Source organism: Ruditapes philippinarum, unplaced genomic scaffold (assembly GCF_026571515.1).
Source record: "Ruditapes philippinarum isolate M1 unplaced genomic scaffold, ASM2657151v2 ctg2502_1_1_1_1, whole genome shotgun sequence".
NCBI classification, from domain to species: Eukaryota; Metazoa; Mollusca; class Bivalvia; order Venerida; family Veneridae; genus Ruditapes; species Ruditapes philippinarum.
Window position 1 is genome coordinate 76,492 of NW_026857566.1, and position 17,318 is coordinate 93,809.

The 17,318-nt window shown below is 32.7% G+C and overlaps 1 protein-coding gene across 1 annotated transcript in view; it reads right to left on the reverse strand.

The window, feature by feature from the left end:
* Window positions 1-4,402: 4,402 nt before the first annotated feature.
* LOC132750168 (triple functional domain protein-like) overlaps window positions 4,403-17,318 on the reverse strand; it is a 73,068-nt gene continuing 60,152 nt past the window's right edge. Inside the window, exons 18-23 of the mRNA XM_060740112.1 lie at window positions 15,150-15,213; window positions 14,534-14,683; window positions 12,639-12,814; window positions 9,006-9,185; window positions 6,189-6,324; window positions 4,403-5,746 (exon numbers count right to left, since the gene is read on the reverse strand). Of these exons, the coding sequence (XP_060596095.1) occupies window positions 5,735-5,746; window positions 6,189-6,324; window positions 9,006-9,185; window positions 12,639-12,814; window positions 14,534-14,683; window positions 15,150-15,213 (718 nt within the window). The 3' untranslated portion in view covers window positions 4,403-5,734. The remainder of the gene's footprint in view (window positions 5,747-6,188; window positions 6,325-9,005; window positions 9,186-12,638; window positions 12,815-14,533; window positions 14,684-15,149; window positions 15,214-17,318) is intronic.

The following is a 17,318-nucleotide window of genomic DNA, read 5'->3' on the forward strand; positions in this document are numbered from 1 at the left end:
CCACTAAAGCTAAAAATAGAAAAAACCTTCGAACATCATTTCCTACTGAAATAATTGAAAGATGATCACCAACTTTGTAGCATTCTTAGGTAGTTTTTTTTTAATCAAGTTTGCTCTTATTAATTTGACTAGCTTGGTTTAAGCAAAGCTTAGATACCCCAGGTCATTGCATTTTTTCAAATTATTGTTTAAACATATTCTATGCTCAAATTTAATATTAGAATATATTGACATTCTAACACTGAAAAGCAGTTGTTTCTGGTGAGCGACTCAGGGCCATCATGGCCTTCTTGTTTATAGTTTACAATCTTACTTGTTCATTGTTATGGAGAGTTTTTATGTTCAGGTGAGCGAATTCATGGCCATCATGGTCCTCCTGTTTTTAAATTAGTATCTGTTATTATAAATGGTATCTACTTTAGACTTAAGATAATTATTCTTTTTCATTATTCACATGCATGACAAACTCCAGCATCATTTATTTCTCTTTGAACTTATAATTTTACTTTAAAAACTTTACAAAAAATGAAAACTCAAGATATAATGTGTTATCATTTATTATTTAAATACAAATCTATTTACATAAAACATTAAGTCATAATCCACTTAAATAAACATGTAAAGAAACATGAGAAAAAAACACACAAAAATTTATGTTGATAGCAAACAAGTATATTTCAGAAATAAATCATCTTGAAATAACACTATAAAGATTGAATGATTAAAAAATTTTCTGTAAATTTTTTCTTTTGATGTAGAAAAGAAATGACTGTAAAGTTTTCAAAAAGAAAAAATTGTAAAAAAGTTTAAATTTTATGCTGGAAATTTTTAAAAGGGTGCAAATTTTTCCCATTTAATAAAAGTTGTTAAAAAGTAAAATAAATAATTTCCATTTAATTTAAACAATAACATGGGCTAAATTTAAATTAAACCCTTAAAAAAGATAGGAATTAAAAAATTTAAAAATTTAAATTTTGTAGTAATTTACTTTGTATTAATGCTAGCAGTTAAATAGTCTGTAAGTTACTTTATATTTATGCTTGCAATAAAATAGTTTGTAAATTACTTTGTATTAGTGCTAGCAGTAAAATAGTCTGTAAATTACTGTGTATTAATGCTAGCAGTAAAATAGTTTGTAAGTTACTTTGAATTTAAATGCTAGAAGTAAAATAATCTGTAATTTACTTAGAATTTAAATGCTAGCAGTAAAATAGTCTGTAAGTTACTTAGAATTTAAATGCTAGCAGTAAAATAGTCTGTAAGTTACTGTGTATTAATGCTAGCAGTAAAATATTCTGTAAATCACTTTGTATATTAATGCTAGCAGTAAAATAGTCTGTAAATTACTTTGTATTTAATGCTAGCAGTAAAATAGTCTGTAAGTTATTTTGTATTAATGCTGGCAGTAAAATAGTCTGTAAGTTACTGTGTATTAATGCTAGCAGTAAAACAGTCTGTTAATCACTTTGTATTTAATGCTAGCAGTAAAATAGTCTGTAAATTACTTTGTATTTAATGCTAGCAGTAAAATAGTCTTTAAGTTATTTTGTATTAATGCTAGCAGTAAAATAGTCTGTAAGTTATTTTGTATTAATGCTAGCAGTAAAATAATCTGTAAGTTACTTTGTATTAATGCTAGCAGTAAAATAGTCTGTAAGTTACTTAGAATTTAAATGCTAGCAGTAAAAAAGTCTGTATGTGACTTAGAACTACTTAGAATTTAAATGCTAGCTGTAAAATAGTCTGTAAGTGACTTTGTATTAATGCTAGCAGTAAAATAGTCTGTAAATCACTGTATTTATTGCTAGCAGTAAAATAGTCTGTAAATTACTTTGTATTTAAATGCTAGCAAGTAAAATAGTCTGTAAATTACTGTGTATTAATGCTAGCAGTAAAATAGTCTGTAAGTTGCTTAGAATTTAAATGCTAGCAGTAAAATAGTCTGTAAGTTACTTTGTATTAATGCTAGCAGTAAAAAAAAGCTGTAAGTTACTTTGTATTTAATGCTAGCAGTATTAAAATAGTCTGTAAGTTACTTTGTATTAATGCTAGCAGTAAAAAAGCCTGTAAGTTACTTTGTATTTAATGCTAGCAGTGAAATAGTCTGTAAGTTACTTTGTATTAATGTTAGCAGTAAAATGTCTGTAAGTTACTTTGTATTAATGTTAGCAGTAAAATAGTCTGTTAGTTACTTTGTATTTGAATGCTAGCAATAAAATAGTCTGTAAAATACTTCATATAACTGCTGACATTAAAATAGGATCTGATCCATTTTTTTAGTAATCAAAAATTTGTTTTGTTTTATTCCTTTGTTTATCTGCTGCATATTGTGGACTGTTTAAACCCCTACACAACCCCCATTACTTCATAAATGGCTTTTTATTACAGGTAGCATTGAATTAGTCTGTAATATAAATAACTTACTATAATTGAAGTATGTGAGAAATGGACAAAAGCCCTACCAGACTAAAGCTCTCCAATCCAAAAATGACAAGGTGGACAAAAGCCGTCCTGTGAAAATAACAAGGCGAACAAGTCATGTTCATGGGAGGGCTTTTGTCTGCCTTGTCATTTTTGGATGGGAGGGCTTTTGTCCTACACTCGAAGTAATACTGAAGAGTATGTATATAGCTTGCAATGGTCTAAAACAAAAGGACAATCAATTTATTTCTGAAAACATTAGTAGTTAGCATTACCTTCTTTTCTTTTTTAATAAATATCATACCAATGGTTTACCATATACAACTTCTTCAAAAAATGTAAGCCTTACTTAGCTACCATTTAATAGCATTTATATTTGTTCATGATACATAATAAACATATTCCAAAGTAAGTATCCATTAATACTAATTAAATAAGCTTTGTGATAAATTGAACAAGTATTCTTCGGTAAGTTACTTGAATTATAAATTATATTTGTTCATGATACATTTATAAATACTAAACACAAATTCTAAGGTAAAACATTGCATAAATTCATTAAATATTCAATACTTATTCAAAGATTATAATTAATATTAATTAGATAAAATCGTAACAATTAGCTAACAAGCAAATTCATTGAATTTACATCCCCTGCTGAGTACTGGTTATTCCTAACCCAACAACTGAAGACATAAGGCTTTATTTATATATTTATTATGGCATTAACAGTATTATTCTTTTTACATGATAAATATTCAGGGCAATAAAAGAGCCATAACTCTGTGTTAAATAGTTATATCTGGACATGCCAATGAGATGTAAATTGCCTTTTTGTATCGATGGTTGCCATAAAGTTTTGTTGAAATCAATACAGCAGTTGCAAAGAAAGAGCAATATTGCTCTATATGAATACTACATAACTAATTAAGGGCCATAACTCTGTAATGAAGGGTCTGGTCCGAACAAGGCAACAATATGCACATCTCTTGGTATTGAAGGTTCCCATAAAGTTTTGTTGAATAGCCTTGGATCTGAAGGTAACACTGTTCTAAAAATAGATTTTACCTTATCACCACTACATCACCTGTACTGACTTTCGGACAAGGGATTAGGGAGTTCACACTATACATGATGTTAATCAGCGTATATTTACTTTGTTTACATGCAATATTTTAAGAAATTGTAGAATGCAAACAAGTTGGAAATGTAATTTAGTGTGAAAAGAAAAGGACAACTATAATTACACACTGTACTTTTGAAAAGTTAAATTTAACATATGTCACAATCTGCTCTGGCCTCTATATTTGTCAAATAAAACGGTTTTTGTCAATTCAGGCAGAAAAAGTTTGACTATTTTGATTGATGAGGCGAAGTTTACAAAATGCACCAGTAATTCTAAATTGGCGATGATTTTAACAACAAATATTTGTGTGAGACATAAAATAAAAAAACAAATGTATTTTAATTGTCTATACGTAAACAGTGTATGTTTAATCACGGACCTCAATTGTCAATTCAGTTTAAATATACATGCAAGCATGCATGTACGTATACAATTATTTCTGATAAAGTAACTACTAGAATCGGCGTTTTTTTATTAGGTAAAATAGGACAAAAACGCAGAGTTTTGCGTATTCTAAAATTATTAAAGAATTAATTTAAGATATTATAGTCATTAATCTAATACTCGTAGCACTTTGGTGGATAGATTCATGACTTCTCCAATCTGCGTATTTTACATAGAAACAAAATTTTGTACGGTATATCTGGGACAGAAGATACTTTTTCATTTTTAGTCCCAATTTCTTAAAATCATACCATATCATATCACCATTTCTAATTTTGATAAACAGTGAAACAAAAAACAAATTGCCAAGCGCCGGCATTTTTCTCAAATTGACATGCAGGGAAAGTATTGCCCCTGAAAGTTATTTCTTTTTCACCATATCATCTTTTTTTTTCCTGATGGTTTTAAACCATCTCAAATCATGCTTTACGCAAGTTTAACCCCAGGAACATCATTTCCATTGAAAGAAATGTGATTAAAAGTATTCGTAACCATTACATGTTGTATAATCTACATGTAGATTAACCAGTTTCCTTGTCCGAAAGTTATCGATGTGTGGCTATTTTTAGAACAGGTCTCTTATCAGTGACGTATACGATGCTTATCTCAGATCGTTCCCTATTCCAGCCAGTAGTTGCAGAGAAGTAAGGTTCTATAATTTAATGCTCTATATGCATACTGCGTAACTAATCAAGGGTCATAACTCTGAGTTAAAGTGTGTGACCGGAACAAGGTGATGATATGCGCATCTCCTCTTGGTATTGAAGGTTCCCATAAAGTTTGCTCTATATGCATACTGCATAACTAATCAAGGGCCATAACTCTTGAGTTAAAGTGTCTGACCGGAACAAGCCAATGATATGGGCATCTCCTCTTGATATTTATGATTCCTATAAAGTTTCATTGAATTCAAGCCAGTAGTTGCAGAGAAGTAGCGTGGAAACGATTTTTGTTCTATATGCATACTGCATAACTAATCAAGGGCCATAACTCTTGAGTTAAAGTGTCTGACCGGAACAATGCGACGATATGCGCATCTTCTGTTGGTATTGAAGGTTCCCATAAAGTTTCAGTAGTTGCAGAGAAGTAGCGAAATTCGGACGAACAAACGAAATGACAGATGGACAACGCCAAAAAAATATCCCCCTCCCGATTCCCTTGGCGGGGGATAATTACTAAGGTGGTCTTTAAATACTTTGGTGTCAATAAATGTATTAACATAGTCTTGTATAATGTATAATACAAACTTAAAATGTTGTAAACAATGACAGAGCTTTCTGTCAACAGCATCAAAATTAACTATAAATGGTAATTTAGTGCTGATATACATTAAATATACAGTATTAATGTGAAAATATGATACAATGTTAAGTTGAATATATTACATTTTGTAATCAAAATCTAAGATTGATACATACATGTATATCTTACAAAAGTCTTATAAACTTAACTTGTTTACATTACATGATAATTGTAAGTTATGTGAGCACTAAGTGAAAAAACTGACATATCACTCATATATCTCATTCATTTCTAATAAATACTTTATACAAACAATATCTAAAACATGATGTGTTTACATTAACTAAACCATATAAGTTACTTATGTGATATTAACACTATATCAAAATCTTGAAACTGAAGTTGTATGTAACACTGTTGCACTTTGTGTATATGGTCATAAATCACTTTTATGCAATATAAAGCTTGATTTAGTTCTGTCTGAATTTATTCCAGCCCTTTTTATGAAGCCATCTGAAAAATACACATGATATTTTTAAAATAATTAATAGATAATCACAAAAATAGATGACAAGAAGACCATCAGGACTAGATGGCTCACCTTATATTGCTAGAAATATTAGAGAAGTTGATTATTATGTCACATTGTTGGCATGCATCATTTATTAACTTGACTTCTTTAGAAAAAAAAACAACATAGTGGTATTGTTACAGTCATGGGGACGGCATTGCTGTCCGCAACTTTAACCTTTATCATATTTTTTTAAGTTCACAGTTTTTATCTTAATACTTGGCCACAATAACCTTCAAGTACAACACACAAACCTTGACTTTCAGTCATAAATGACCTTGACCTTCAAGGTAAAATTTTTAAATTTGAACTGACCTTGAGCCCTGTCATAAAATTATAAAATTTAATCTTTAAAATACAGAATCAAGACAAAAAATTACTTACAAGATGTTTCCGTCTGTCAACAAAATGTGCAAGGCGAGCTGAAGCTATTGGACGTGGCCTGAGTTGAGATGGGTGTGGCACACAAGCTTTCTTTATCCATACATTCTCTAAACATGTCTGAGCATTTGGTCTTTTTCTGGAAAGTACAACAGAAAACCTAAATGAAATATAGATAAATATTTTTACAAGGCTCAATGCCATGTGTCTAAGACTATACATATAATAAAATGATGGTCTTATAATGATACAGAATGACAGACTGACAAAACTCATCAAATAATTATTTTAAATAATAGAGTCTCAGCCATGATGTCCCTACATCGCTCATATCACAACATGTGGATGTTCAAAAGTTTTAAGCTTCATCAAACAAGATATCAAATAACTACACTTAATTTTGATATCTAGACAAATGCTATCAAACACAAATAAAAGGTTATAGTAAACTTCCCCCTTTTGGCTGAGGGGTTGCTTTTTTAGGGTCAAGGCATCAGAATTGCAGCCACCCTTCATTTCTGCCTGATGTAAGAGGTGGCTAAATGGGTTGAATATTTGGAGTCTATGCATCTTATAGCACCAGCAGGTGAGTTGGTTTTGACCCCTGATGTTGCTCTAAGTTTGTAACATCTAAGGTTAGAGAAATCATCTTTCCTGTTTAGACAGGATATGACCTAACGGTGTTGGTATGCAGTAAAACTAAACAAACCAAGCCCTAAAGGCTTGTTCATGTAGTGCTATAGCACTATCAGTTAGTTCCAAATAAATATAGATTTAACCCAGAGATAATGTAAACTAATAATCAAACAGCATTCTTGCATAAAAACTGCGCACACAGGTTGGTTTACAATAACAGAGAAGAATGGATTATGTGAAATCCCTGATCTGTAAAATAGAAATTTATAAAAAATTTTACTTCAATAGAATAAAACATATTCTTATGTATTGTCGTCAAATCAAACTAGATTAAGTGTTTTTTACTCGAAAAGAAATTTTTTTTACTCAAAAAGAAAAATAATTAAGAGAAAAATAACATTCCTTATTAAGTAAATTAAACAAATTATAACATTTAAATATATGAATGTTTAAGCATGAATATGAACTAGACTTAGACTAAAGTGATGTATAAGTTTTGTTTAAGTTTTTGAAATAGCAAGTAATTATGATCAATTATCAAATTTCATTGCTCTCCTATAATATAATATTAAAATTGCATAGAAAAATTGTCAAATTAAAATTACTTGTTGTCATGTCATTGATTCTTATATTCCTAATTTAATCAAATGAATGTTGAAGAGTTATCATTCTCCTCAATATGATTATCCTGTATAAACCTGATATCTCAAATACTTTTCTGGTTATGCTCCTGCATGAAAGCCAACAAAGGTTAAAAGCAATGTAGATAAAAGTTAAGCGCAGCACTCCCCACTCAATGAGATATCCACCTATGAAGTTTGATGTTGATACCTGAAATACTTTTGAAATTATGCTTGGACAAAAATGTGGATCAATAGGATCGACTGACAAAAGCAGACTATTACCAAATCCTTTGCCACATTTTCTGTAGTTGATAATTTGAAATTGTCAAAATGTATATTTATGCCCCTTCAAAGAAGTGGAGGTATATTGCTTTGCATTTGATGTTGGTTGGTCTGTAGAATCGATAACTAAAGAACGCTAAGGCCTAGGAACTTCAAACTTGGTATGTGGATTGTTCATGACCAGAAGATGACTCTTATTGTTTTTGGGTCTTGAGGTCAAAGGTCAAGGTCAAATTGTTCTTGAATGTCAAAATGGTTTCCAATTAATAACTCAACAACTGATGGGACTTTGACGGTGTATTAGTCTTGGCCTGTACATAACCCCTATTGATTTTTCGGGTCAAATGTCAAGGTCTTATTGGCCTTGTTACGTAAGGTATCAATAATTTTACAACTCATGGGCCCTTGGCCCTTAAACTGCATAGGTGCATTGGTCTTGGCCAGTAAATGACCCCTATAGATTTTGGGGACAAGAGGTCAAAGGTCAAGGTCTTATTGACCTTGTAGGTAAAAATGGTTAGTGATCAATAACTTGACAACCCATGGGCTGTTGGCCCTCAAACTGCATAGTTGCATTGTTCTTGGCCAGTAAATGACCCCTATTGATTTTTGGGTCAAAGGTAAAGGTCACATATGTCAAAACAGTTTCCTATCAAAAACTCAACAACCCATGGACCCTTGACCTTGAAGCTTCACAAATGCATTGCTTTTGGTCAGAAGATGACCTCAATGGATTTTTGGGGTCAAGGGGTCAGAGGTCAAGATATATGGACCTTTAGGTAAAAACAGTTTCTCATCAATATCTGAACAACTCATGGGCCCTTTACCTTCAAACTTCACAGGTGCATTGGTCTTGGCCAGTAGATAAACCCTATTAATTTAAGGGTCAAAGGTCAAAGTCACATTGACCTTGTACATAAAAACTCAACAACTCAAGTTGCCTTGGTTGATATTTGTTATTAAGCTAAAAATGCTTTTTAAAAATGTTATATAATAAATTGACTATCATTAAGGAGGCCTAAATGATTCATAAAAATTATGCATATATCCTTTGGTAAGATTTGTGATAACTTTGTCGTGAAATTGCTGAACACAACCTTTATGGTCACAATGACACAGGGACTAGTCATGACCTATTGATTTTTTGGTCACTAGGTCAAAAGTCAGTCACAATAACCCTGGAACATAACTAACTGGCTCTGTTTGGGGAGCATACATGTTTTACAAACATATCTTGTTTACTTAAGAAATATGATTTGTATAATGATATTTTACATACCCTAGGTCATCAATCAGCATTGAACGTATAAAATCTTTAGCCTCAGATGATATCCCAGCAAAGAATTCTTCAGGGAAGCAGAAGTCATTGCGCAGTATATTAGAACATGTCTCCTCATCACTCTCATCTAGAAATGGTGACACACCACTCAACATGACATAAACCACCACTCCAATACTCCTGAAAATATATTAACGTCACTTTAACATAAACCACCACTCCAATACTCCTGAAAATATATTAACGTCACTTTAACATAAACCACCACTCCAATACTCCTGAAAATATATTAATGTCACTTTAACATAAACCACCACTCCAATACTCCTGAAAATATATTAACGTCACTTTAACATAAACCACCACTCCTGAAAATAAATAACCACCACTCAATATTACATAAACCAGCAGTCCAATACTCATGTAAATATATAAATGCCACTTTAACATAAACCACTACTCCAGTACTCCTGTTAATAAATAACCACCACTCAACATGACATAAACCACCACTCCAATACTCCTGAAAATATATTAACGTCACTTTAACATAAACCACCACTCCAATACTCCTGAAAATATATTAACGTCACTTTAACATAAACCACCACTCCAATACTCCTGAAAATATATTAACGTCACTTTAACATAAACCACCACTCCAATACTCCTGAAAATATATTAATGTCACTTTAACATAAACGACCACTCCAATACTCCTGTTAATAAATAACCACAAACCACAACTACATACTCCTGAAAATATATAAATGTCACTTTAACATAAACCACCACTCCAATACTCTTGTTATTAAATATCCACCACTCAATATTACATAAACCAGCACTCCAATACTCCTGAAAATATATTAACGTCACTTTAACATAAACCACCACTCCAATACTCCTGATAATATATTAACGTCACTTTAACATAAACCACCACTCCAATACTCCTGAAAATATATTAAGGTCACTTTAACATAAACCACCACTCCAATAATCCTGTAAGTATATTAATGTCACTTTAACATAAACCACCACTCCAATACTCCTGAAAATATATTAATGTCACTTTAACATAAACCACCACTCCAATACTCCTGAAAATATATTAACGTCACTTTAACATAAACCACCACTCCAATACTCCTGAAAATATATTAACGTCACTTTAACATAAACCACCACTCCAATACTCCTGAAAATATATTAACGTCACTTTAACATAAACCACCACTCCAATACTCCTGAAAATATATTAACGTCACTTTAACATTAACCACCACTCCAATACTCCTGAAAATATATAAATGCCACTTTAACATAAACCACTACTCCAGTACGCCTGTTAATAAATAACCACCACTCAATATTACATAAACAACCACCCCAATACTTCTGTAAATATGTAAACACCACTTAAACATAAACCACTACTTAAATAAATAACCACCACTCAATATTACATAAAACAGCAGTCCAATACTCCTGTAATTTTATAAACACCACTCAATATGCCATAAATCACCACTCCAACACTCTTAAAACACCACTAAATATAACATAAACAATCACTTCTGTACTCTTGTAAATATAAACCCCACTCAACGCAAGAATTTGTAACAGAGTTACCAACGTCCCCTGCCTCGGGGAAATTTTATATGTAGCATAAAATTGTGCTATTTCAAAAGATTGAGGTATGGATTTCAGGACTTTCAGTCCAAAATTATGATCAATGCTAGATCTGCAAATGCAACAATAAATTTATTAAAGAAATACTAGTAAATGAAACACGGGAATTAAAAATCTATCATGTTAAGCTTTGACCTCTAAGTGTGTCCTTGAGCTTGAAGGTAGGGGTGCAGGTGTTATGCATGACATATCGTCTTATTATTGTAACTATTTGTGCCAAGTATTTTCAAAATCCCTTGAACTATGAAGATGTATAGATCGGACACAAAATATACCCTATAACAGACTATGTTAATCTTTGACCTCTTAGTTTGACCATGCAGGTAGGGACCCATGTTTTGCACCTGACATATCGTCTTAATATTGTGATTACTTGTGAAAAGTATTTTTAAAATCCATTGATCTATGAAAAAGTTATGGACTGGACACAAAATATACCCTATAGCAGACTATGTAAATCTTTGACCTCTATGTGTGACCTTGACCTTGGAGGTAGGGACACATGTGTTACACATGACATATCATCTTAGCATTGTGACTATTTGTGCAAAGTATTTTCAAAATCCCTTGATCAATGAAGAAGAACTGGACAGGACACAAAATATACCATATAACAGACTCTGTTAACCGTTGACCTCTAAGTGTGACCTTGACCTTGGAGGTAGGGGTGCAGGTTGTACTTGACATATAGTCTTATTATTGTGACTATTTGTGCCTAGTAATTTCAAAATCCCGAAGAAGTTCTAGATCGGACACAAAATATACCCTAAAATAGACTATGTTAACTTTTGACCTCTAAGTGTGACCTTGAACTTGGAGGTGGGATGCAGAGGTTGCACATGACGTCTTATTATAGTGACTATTTGTGGCAAGTATTTACAAAATCCTTTGATCTATGAAAAAGTTATGGACCGGACACAAAATATACCCTGTAACAGACTATGTAAATCTTTGACCTCCAAGTGTGACCTTGACCTTGAAGGTAGGTGACCGGTTGTTGGGCATGGCACATCGTCTCATTATTGTGAACAATTGTGGCAAGTATTTACAAAATCCCTTCAAAGATAAAAAAGGACCAGACACAACATATACCCTCAAAAAGACAATGTTGACCTTGAATGAGCAAGTGCAACTTTGGCTCTGGAGGTAGGGGTCTGGTTGTTGCGCATGACACATCGTCTTATTATAACAAACATTTGTGCTAAGTTATTTCAGATTCCTTTGATAAATGACAAAGTTATGGACCGGACATGAAAGTGTGACGGACAGACAGACAGACGGAGCCTATTTCTATATCCAAAAAGGCGGGGGACAATAATATTAACTACCATTTATTATCCTTGTTAATATAAACACCACTCCATTAAGTACCAATATTCAATCAACCTAAAATAAACCTCTCCTACAATACCCCTGTACATCATTCATCTTTGCATTAACTACTTTTACAATACTTCTGTAAATCTTAAGGCCTCAACAGACAGTAGGATTATCCGATTTAGTTGCACAATACTAATTAGAGATAAGATGTAGGGTTTTTATTTGAACAAACTTGGTAGACACACACTAGAAGATGTTTCATGCTAAATATCTAAGCTGTAGCTTTTTTGTTTTTTTACAAGATTTTTAAGTTGTTTTTTTTTGTTTGCCATGGCAACCAGAATTTAGCATGGAAAGTAAACAATATTTAAAGAGCTTCATGCCAGGAACATTCCTGTTCAGTTTTAACAATATTGGCCTATTTGTATAGGAGATGTTGTTTTAAGAAAATGATTGAAGCCATAAACAACGGACGCAGAGTGATTCCAAAAGCTCACCCTTAAGCAGTTTTACCTTGATTTCATTGCGCCCCCCCCTCCCCCACAATAAAAAATCCTGCTTATTTTACAGAGGGTGACAAGAATATTCAACATAAATTGTTTGAAAAAAACAACATACCAGATATCTGAAAGTAGTCCAACAGGCATTGCAGCTACAATTTCTGGTGCAAGGAATTCTGGATCTCCACTTGCAGCATGGACATAGTAATTATTATAAATGTGTCTTGCATCACCAAAATCTGTCAGCTTAACTACAGTCAAACCATTGTTGGTGTCACATAAAACATTTTCCGGCTGTAAATAGAATAAGTCATAATCATTTTGATCCTACTTTATATACAGTTCTATACAAATTACCTTACCACTGTCTTTCAGTTTCATTTGTAGACTGTGCAAAAACTGGTTAAAGTAGTTTTATCCATATTTTCTTCTTTGTCTAAACCAATGTCAATTTTTTTGAAAGAATTCTGAAAAGAATTTTCAGAATCTTTACTGAATGGAACAAGAGCTGTCACGCTGTACAAGAGTACTGTCGTGTACTATAACCAGAGTGTCATGCAATACATGTACTATAACATGAGTGTCGTGCAATACATGTTCTATAACCAGAGTGTCATGCAATACATGTTCTATAACCAGAGTGTCATGCAATACATGTTCTATAACCAGAGTGTCATGCAATACATGTTCTATAACCAGAGTGTCATGCAATACATGTTCTATAACCAGAGTGTCATGCAATACATGTTCTATAACCAGAGTGTCATGCCAAACATGTACTATAACTTAAGTGTCGTGCAATACATGTACTATAACTTGAGTGTAATGCAATACATCAACTATAAACTGTGTGTCATGCCATACACGTACTATAAACTGAGTGTCATAAAATACATTTACTTTAATCTGAGTGTCATACCATACATATACTATAGCTTGAGTGTCATGCCATACATGTACTATATCTTGAGTGACCTGCCATATATATACTATAAACTGTGTGTCATGCCATACATGTACTATAACTTGAGTGTCATGCAATACATCAACTATAAACTGAGTGTCATGCCATACATGTACTATAACCTGAGTGTCATGCCATACATGTACTATAACCTGAGTGTCATGCCATACATGTACTATAACCTGAGTGTCATGCCATACATGTACTATAACCTGAGTGTCATGCCATACATGTACTATAACCTGCGTGTCATGCCATACATCACATGTTCTATAACCAGAGTGTCATACAATACATGTACTATAACCTGAGTGTCATGCCATACATGTACTATAACATGAGTGTCATGCAATACCTGTACTATAACCTGAGTGTCATGCCATACATGTACTATAACCTGAGTGTCAAGCCATACATGTACTATAACCTGAGTGTCATGCCATACATGTACTATAACTTGAGTGTCATGCCATACATGTACTATAAGCTGAGTGTCATGCAATACCTGTACTATAATCTGAGTGTCAAGCCATACATGTACTATAACCTGAGTGTCATGCCATACATGTACTATAACCTGAGTGTCATGCCATACATGTACTATAACCAGAGTGTCATGCCATACATGTACTATAACCAGAGTGTCAAGCCATACATATACTATAAACTGTGTGTCATGCCATACATGTACTATAACATGAGTGTCATACAATACATGTACTATAACCTGAGTGTCATGCCATACATGTAGTACAGATTGAGTGTCAGGCAGTACTTTTAACATTTTAAGGTAAGATTCATGAAAAAACTAAGAGGAGTATGATAAAGTATTTAAAGGTGAGTGTCTATAAACTGAGAGTCATGCAATAAAACTAATTGAGTGTCAGGCAATATTAAAATTGACTGTCACATAGTTTGTTAAGGTTTTTTAGCATACAATACTTCAATGGAATTTTTGATTTATTAATGCATTGCAGTGTCATGTATTACTTCAAAAAGAGTGTCATGATATATCAAGTTGAGTTGCAGGTTATATTATAAAATGTTACCTTTATATCAAGGTGAGCAATCCTACAATTATGTAGGAACTGTATGGCCTCCAGAATCTGTCGTACAAAATCTCCTGCTACCATTTCATCAAACTGACTAGAGTTACAAATGTGGTCAAACAAACGCCCCTGTGGCATTCTGAAAGTAAATTATCTTGTTTGCATTTTGTATTATTATTATTATTTTCAACATTACTATTTATCATTAATATCTTTTCCATATATGATCTTCTTATATATGTACACATTATAATAGATGCTCACAATACCACTTGTTATTATTGTGTAGCACAAAATAATAGTAGTAACAGAAAAAGTTTATAATGTGATAGTATACAGCTGAACGTTGACATATGCAATAGTGTCTATGATTTTATAATGACTTTAATAATTGATCTATTAACTCCTATATGTTTCTATATAAATCTGATAAGCCTATGGACAAGGCTTTCCTTGGAAAATTATTACAACATTTTTGATAAAGGACTGCTAGACAGTTTTACATTTCTGTGGGCAGAGGTTATAAATTCTCAATCAATTGATTGCCAGTGCTATTTTAAGTTATGCATTGAAAGAAATTCTTAAAACAAATTTGAAAGCCCTTTAAGGAACATACCTGTATAACTGAACTTGAATAGGACATTGGGTTTTTGATATCTAAGTAAGTTAGTAATAAATATCTATTTGTAAACAAACAAAAGGATAAACATAGAATACACTTATATACACCTGTCCCAATGGGCCCGTAACACACAGACAACATGAAACACATGAACAAAAAAAAACAGGAATGTACGAGTATAGATAAACAAGAAAAAAGAAATTTAATGAATGGTTTAATCTTCTAATCTTTACATTTAACAAAATATTAATGTATTGATCGTTTTTTAAACATGGAAGTGTACTATATCCAATGTTATATATACATGTATATTCTTACTGCAGCCGGAACTCAAACCACGGGTCTCTGGATTGCCAGTCCAGTATCTTAACCACTACACCACAGCTACTGTTGTGATTTCTTTGCGATATTGGCCTTATATATTTTAAGTTATTTTAACTTCATTGTGACATCGTCACTGTGATTACCATAGCGGCAAGCTATTTATAGCTACAATGTACTTTTACCGCAGTTGGCTGAATCAGTCACAGTTTTTCTGATTATAAATATCTTATGACAAACACATTTATCATTTTATATGGCCACTTATAATAATATTGCCCAAGAAAGAATTTATATGAAAGAAAGAAATATATATGACATTATACCCAAAATATATAATTATATAATTCAATGAAATTAATTGCCTCCCAAGGCAACCAGAGGTTTGCATTTTGACATCATTATTAACCCTTTCCCTCATGAGCATATTGTGAAAAATGGCCGTTTTCATTGAAAAGCCTACTGTTACAAGTTCAAACTGCTATGAAACTATGAAAAATGCTTCAATACTAATCAAACTTGGCACAAATGTTGACTGGACCATTGCCTTTGTAACGACATGCTCAGTCTTAAATTTCCTGTTACCATGGCAACAAGGGGACATCTCAAAATTGCCAAAAATCACTATTTTGCCTTGATTTTTTCCATCAAAATTTATTTCAAAGTGCTGCATTCAACTTCTCAAGGGATTGAGATAGAGTCAAATGCTTTTCAGCGTTGGTTACATGTTACCGTATGATCGACCAGGGGTCATTTTTAGCCTCTCACAAGTGCAAAATTTTCTTGGCGATGAGGGGGACTACCGCCCCCTTCAAACCCCCCAAACAGAAGGGGGCACATCCCCCTTCTGGCAACCCCCTGATGTATCTTTTGGATGGGGAGCGGCGACGAAAAAGTGCTCACTGTTTTTACCAACATTTCTCAAACGAAAACATGTGTTATGGGCCCAAATAGGACATTTTTTCACTATTTGAGGCCTAAAGGGTGGGGGGGGGGGGGGGGGTCGAAAGTGCGTTGTTTCGCATATATATGAGGTTAAGGGTTAACTTAAAACTAAAAGTTAAAGATGGGGCAAGGTCGTATTACCCTATGTCAAATGACAAACAATGTTCAGATGTGTCATATGACTAAATATGAAAGTGATATCTTATTAATGAAGTTTTACAGTTTTTCCTATTAATAATCAGGGCCAGGCCAATAAATTGACCCTAATGGTCATAATTTGAAAAGTTGATAGCCTCAGGTCCACAAAGTAATGCCTCGTGCACAATTTCTAAGATCTAAGTATAATATCTGAGGTGGTACACAAACATTTACATAGATTCTCAAACTTTAACTTGAATTCTAAGTCGAGAAGAGGCATAACTTTTGTCAAAATGCTTGATAGAGTAACCTTCTCCTGTGTACAGGTTAGTGGCATGATGGTACACAAATGTGCAAAGTTTCAAAGCAACATGTCAAATATCATTGTCCAACAATATTGACCTGGCACTTCATTAATTTCCGTAAAAGTCAGGTGATAAACAGTGGTATCTAAAAATATATCGATATCTTTGTTAACTTCTCACATCAATGAGTTGTGGTGTATTGGTGTAGATGCCTGACTACTGATCTGAAGTTCCCTAGTTCGATACCTGACCAACACCACGTTATGAAGACATGCATTTTTTTTTCATTTTAAAATTTACTTGCAAGAATTAATTTGAAATAGTTTTACTGCATCTGGTTTTTAGGATACCTTTTAAGTAGTGGTTTTTATACAATTTTATTGTTTATTTCATTACTTTATCTTTTATTAATAAAAAGGACAGCACGTTCATAATGCAAATTAAAATAATACAC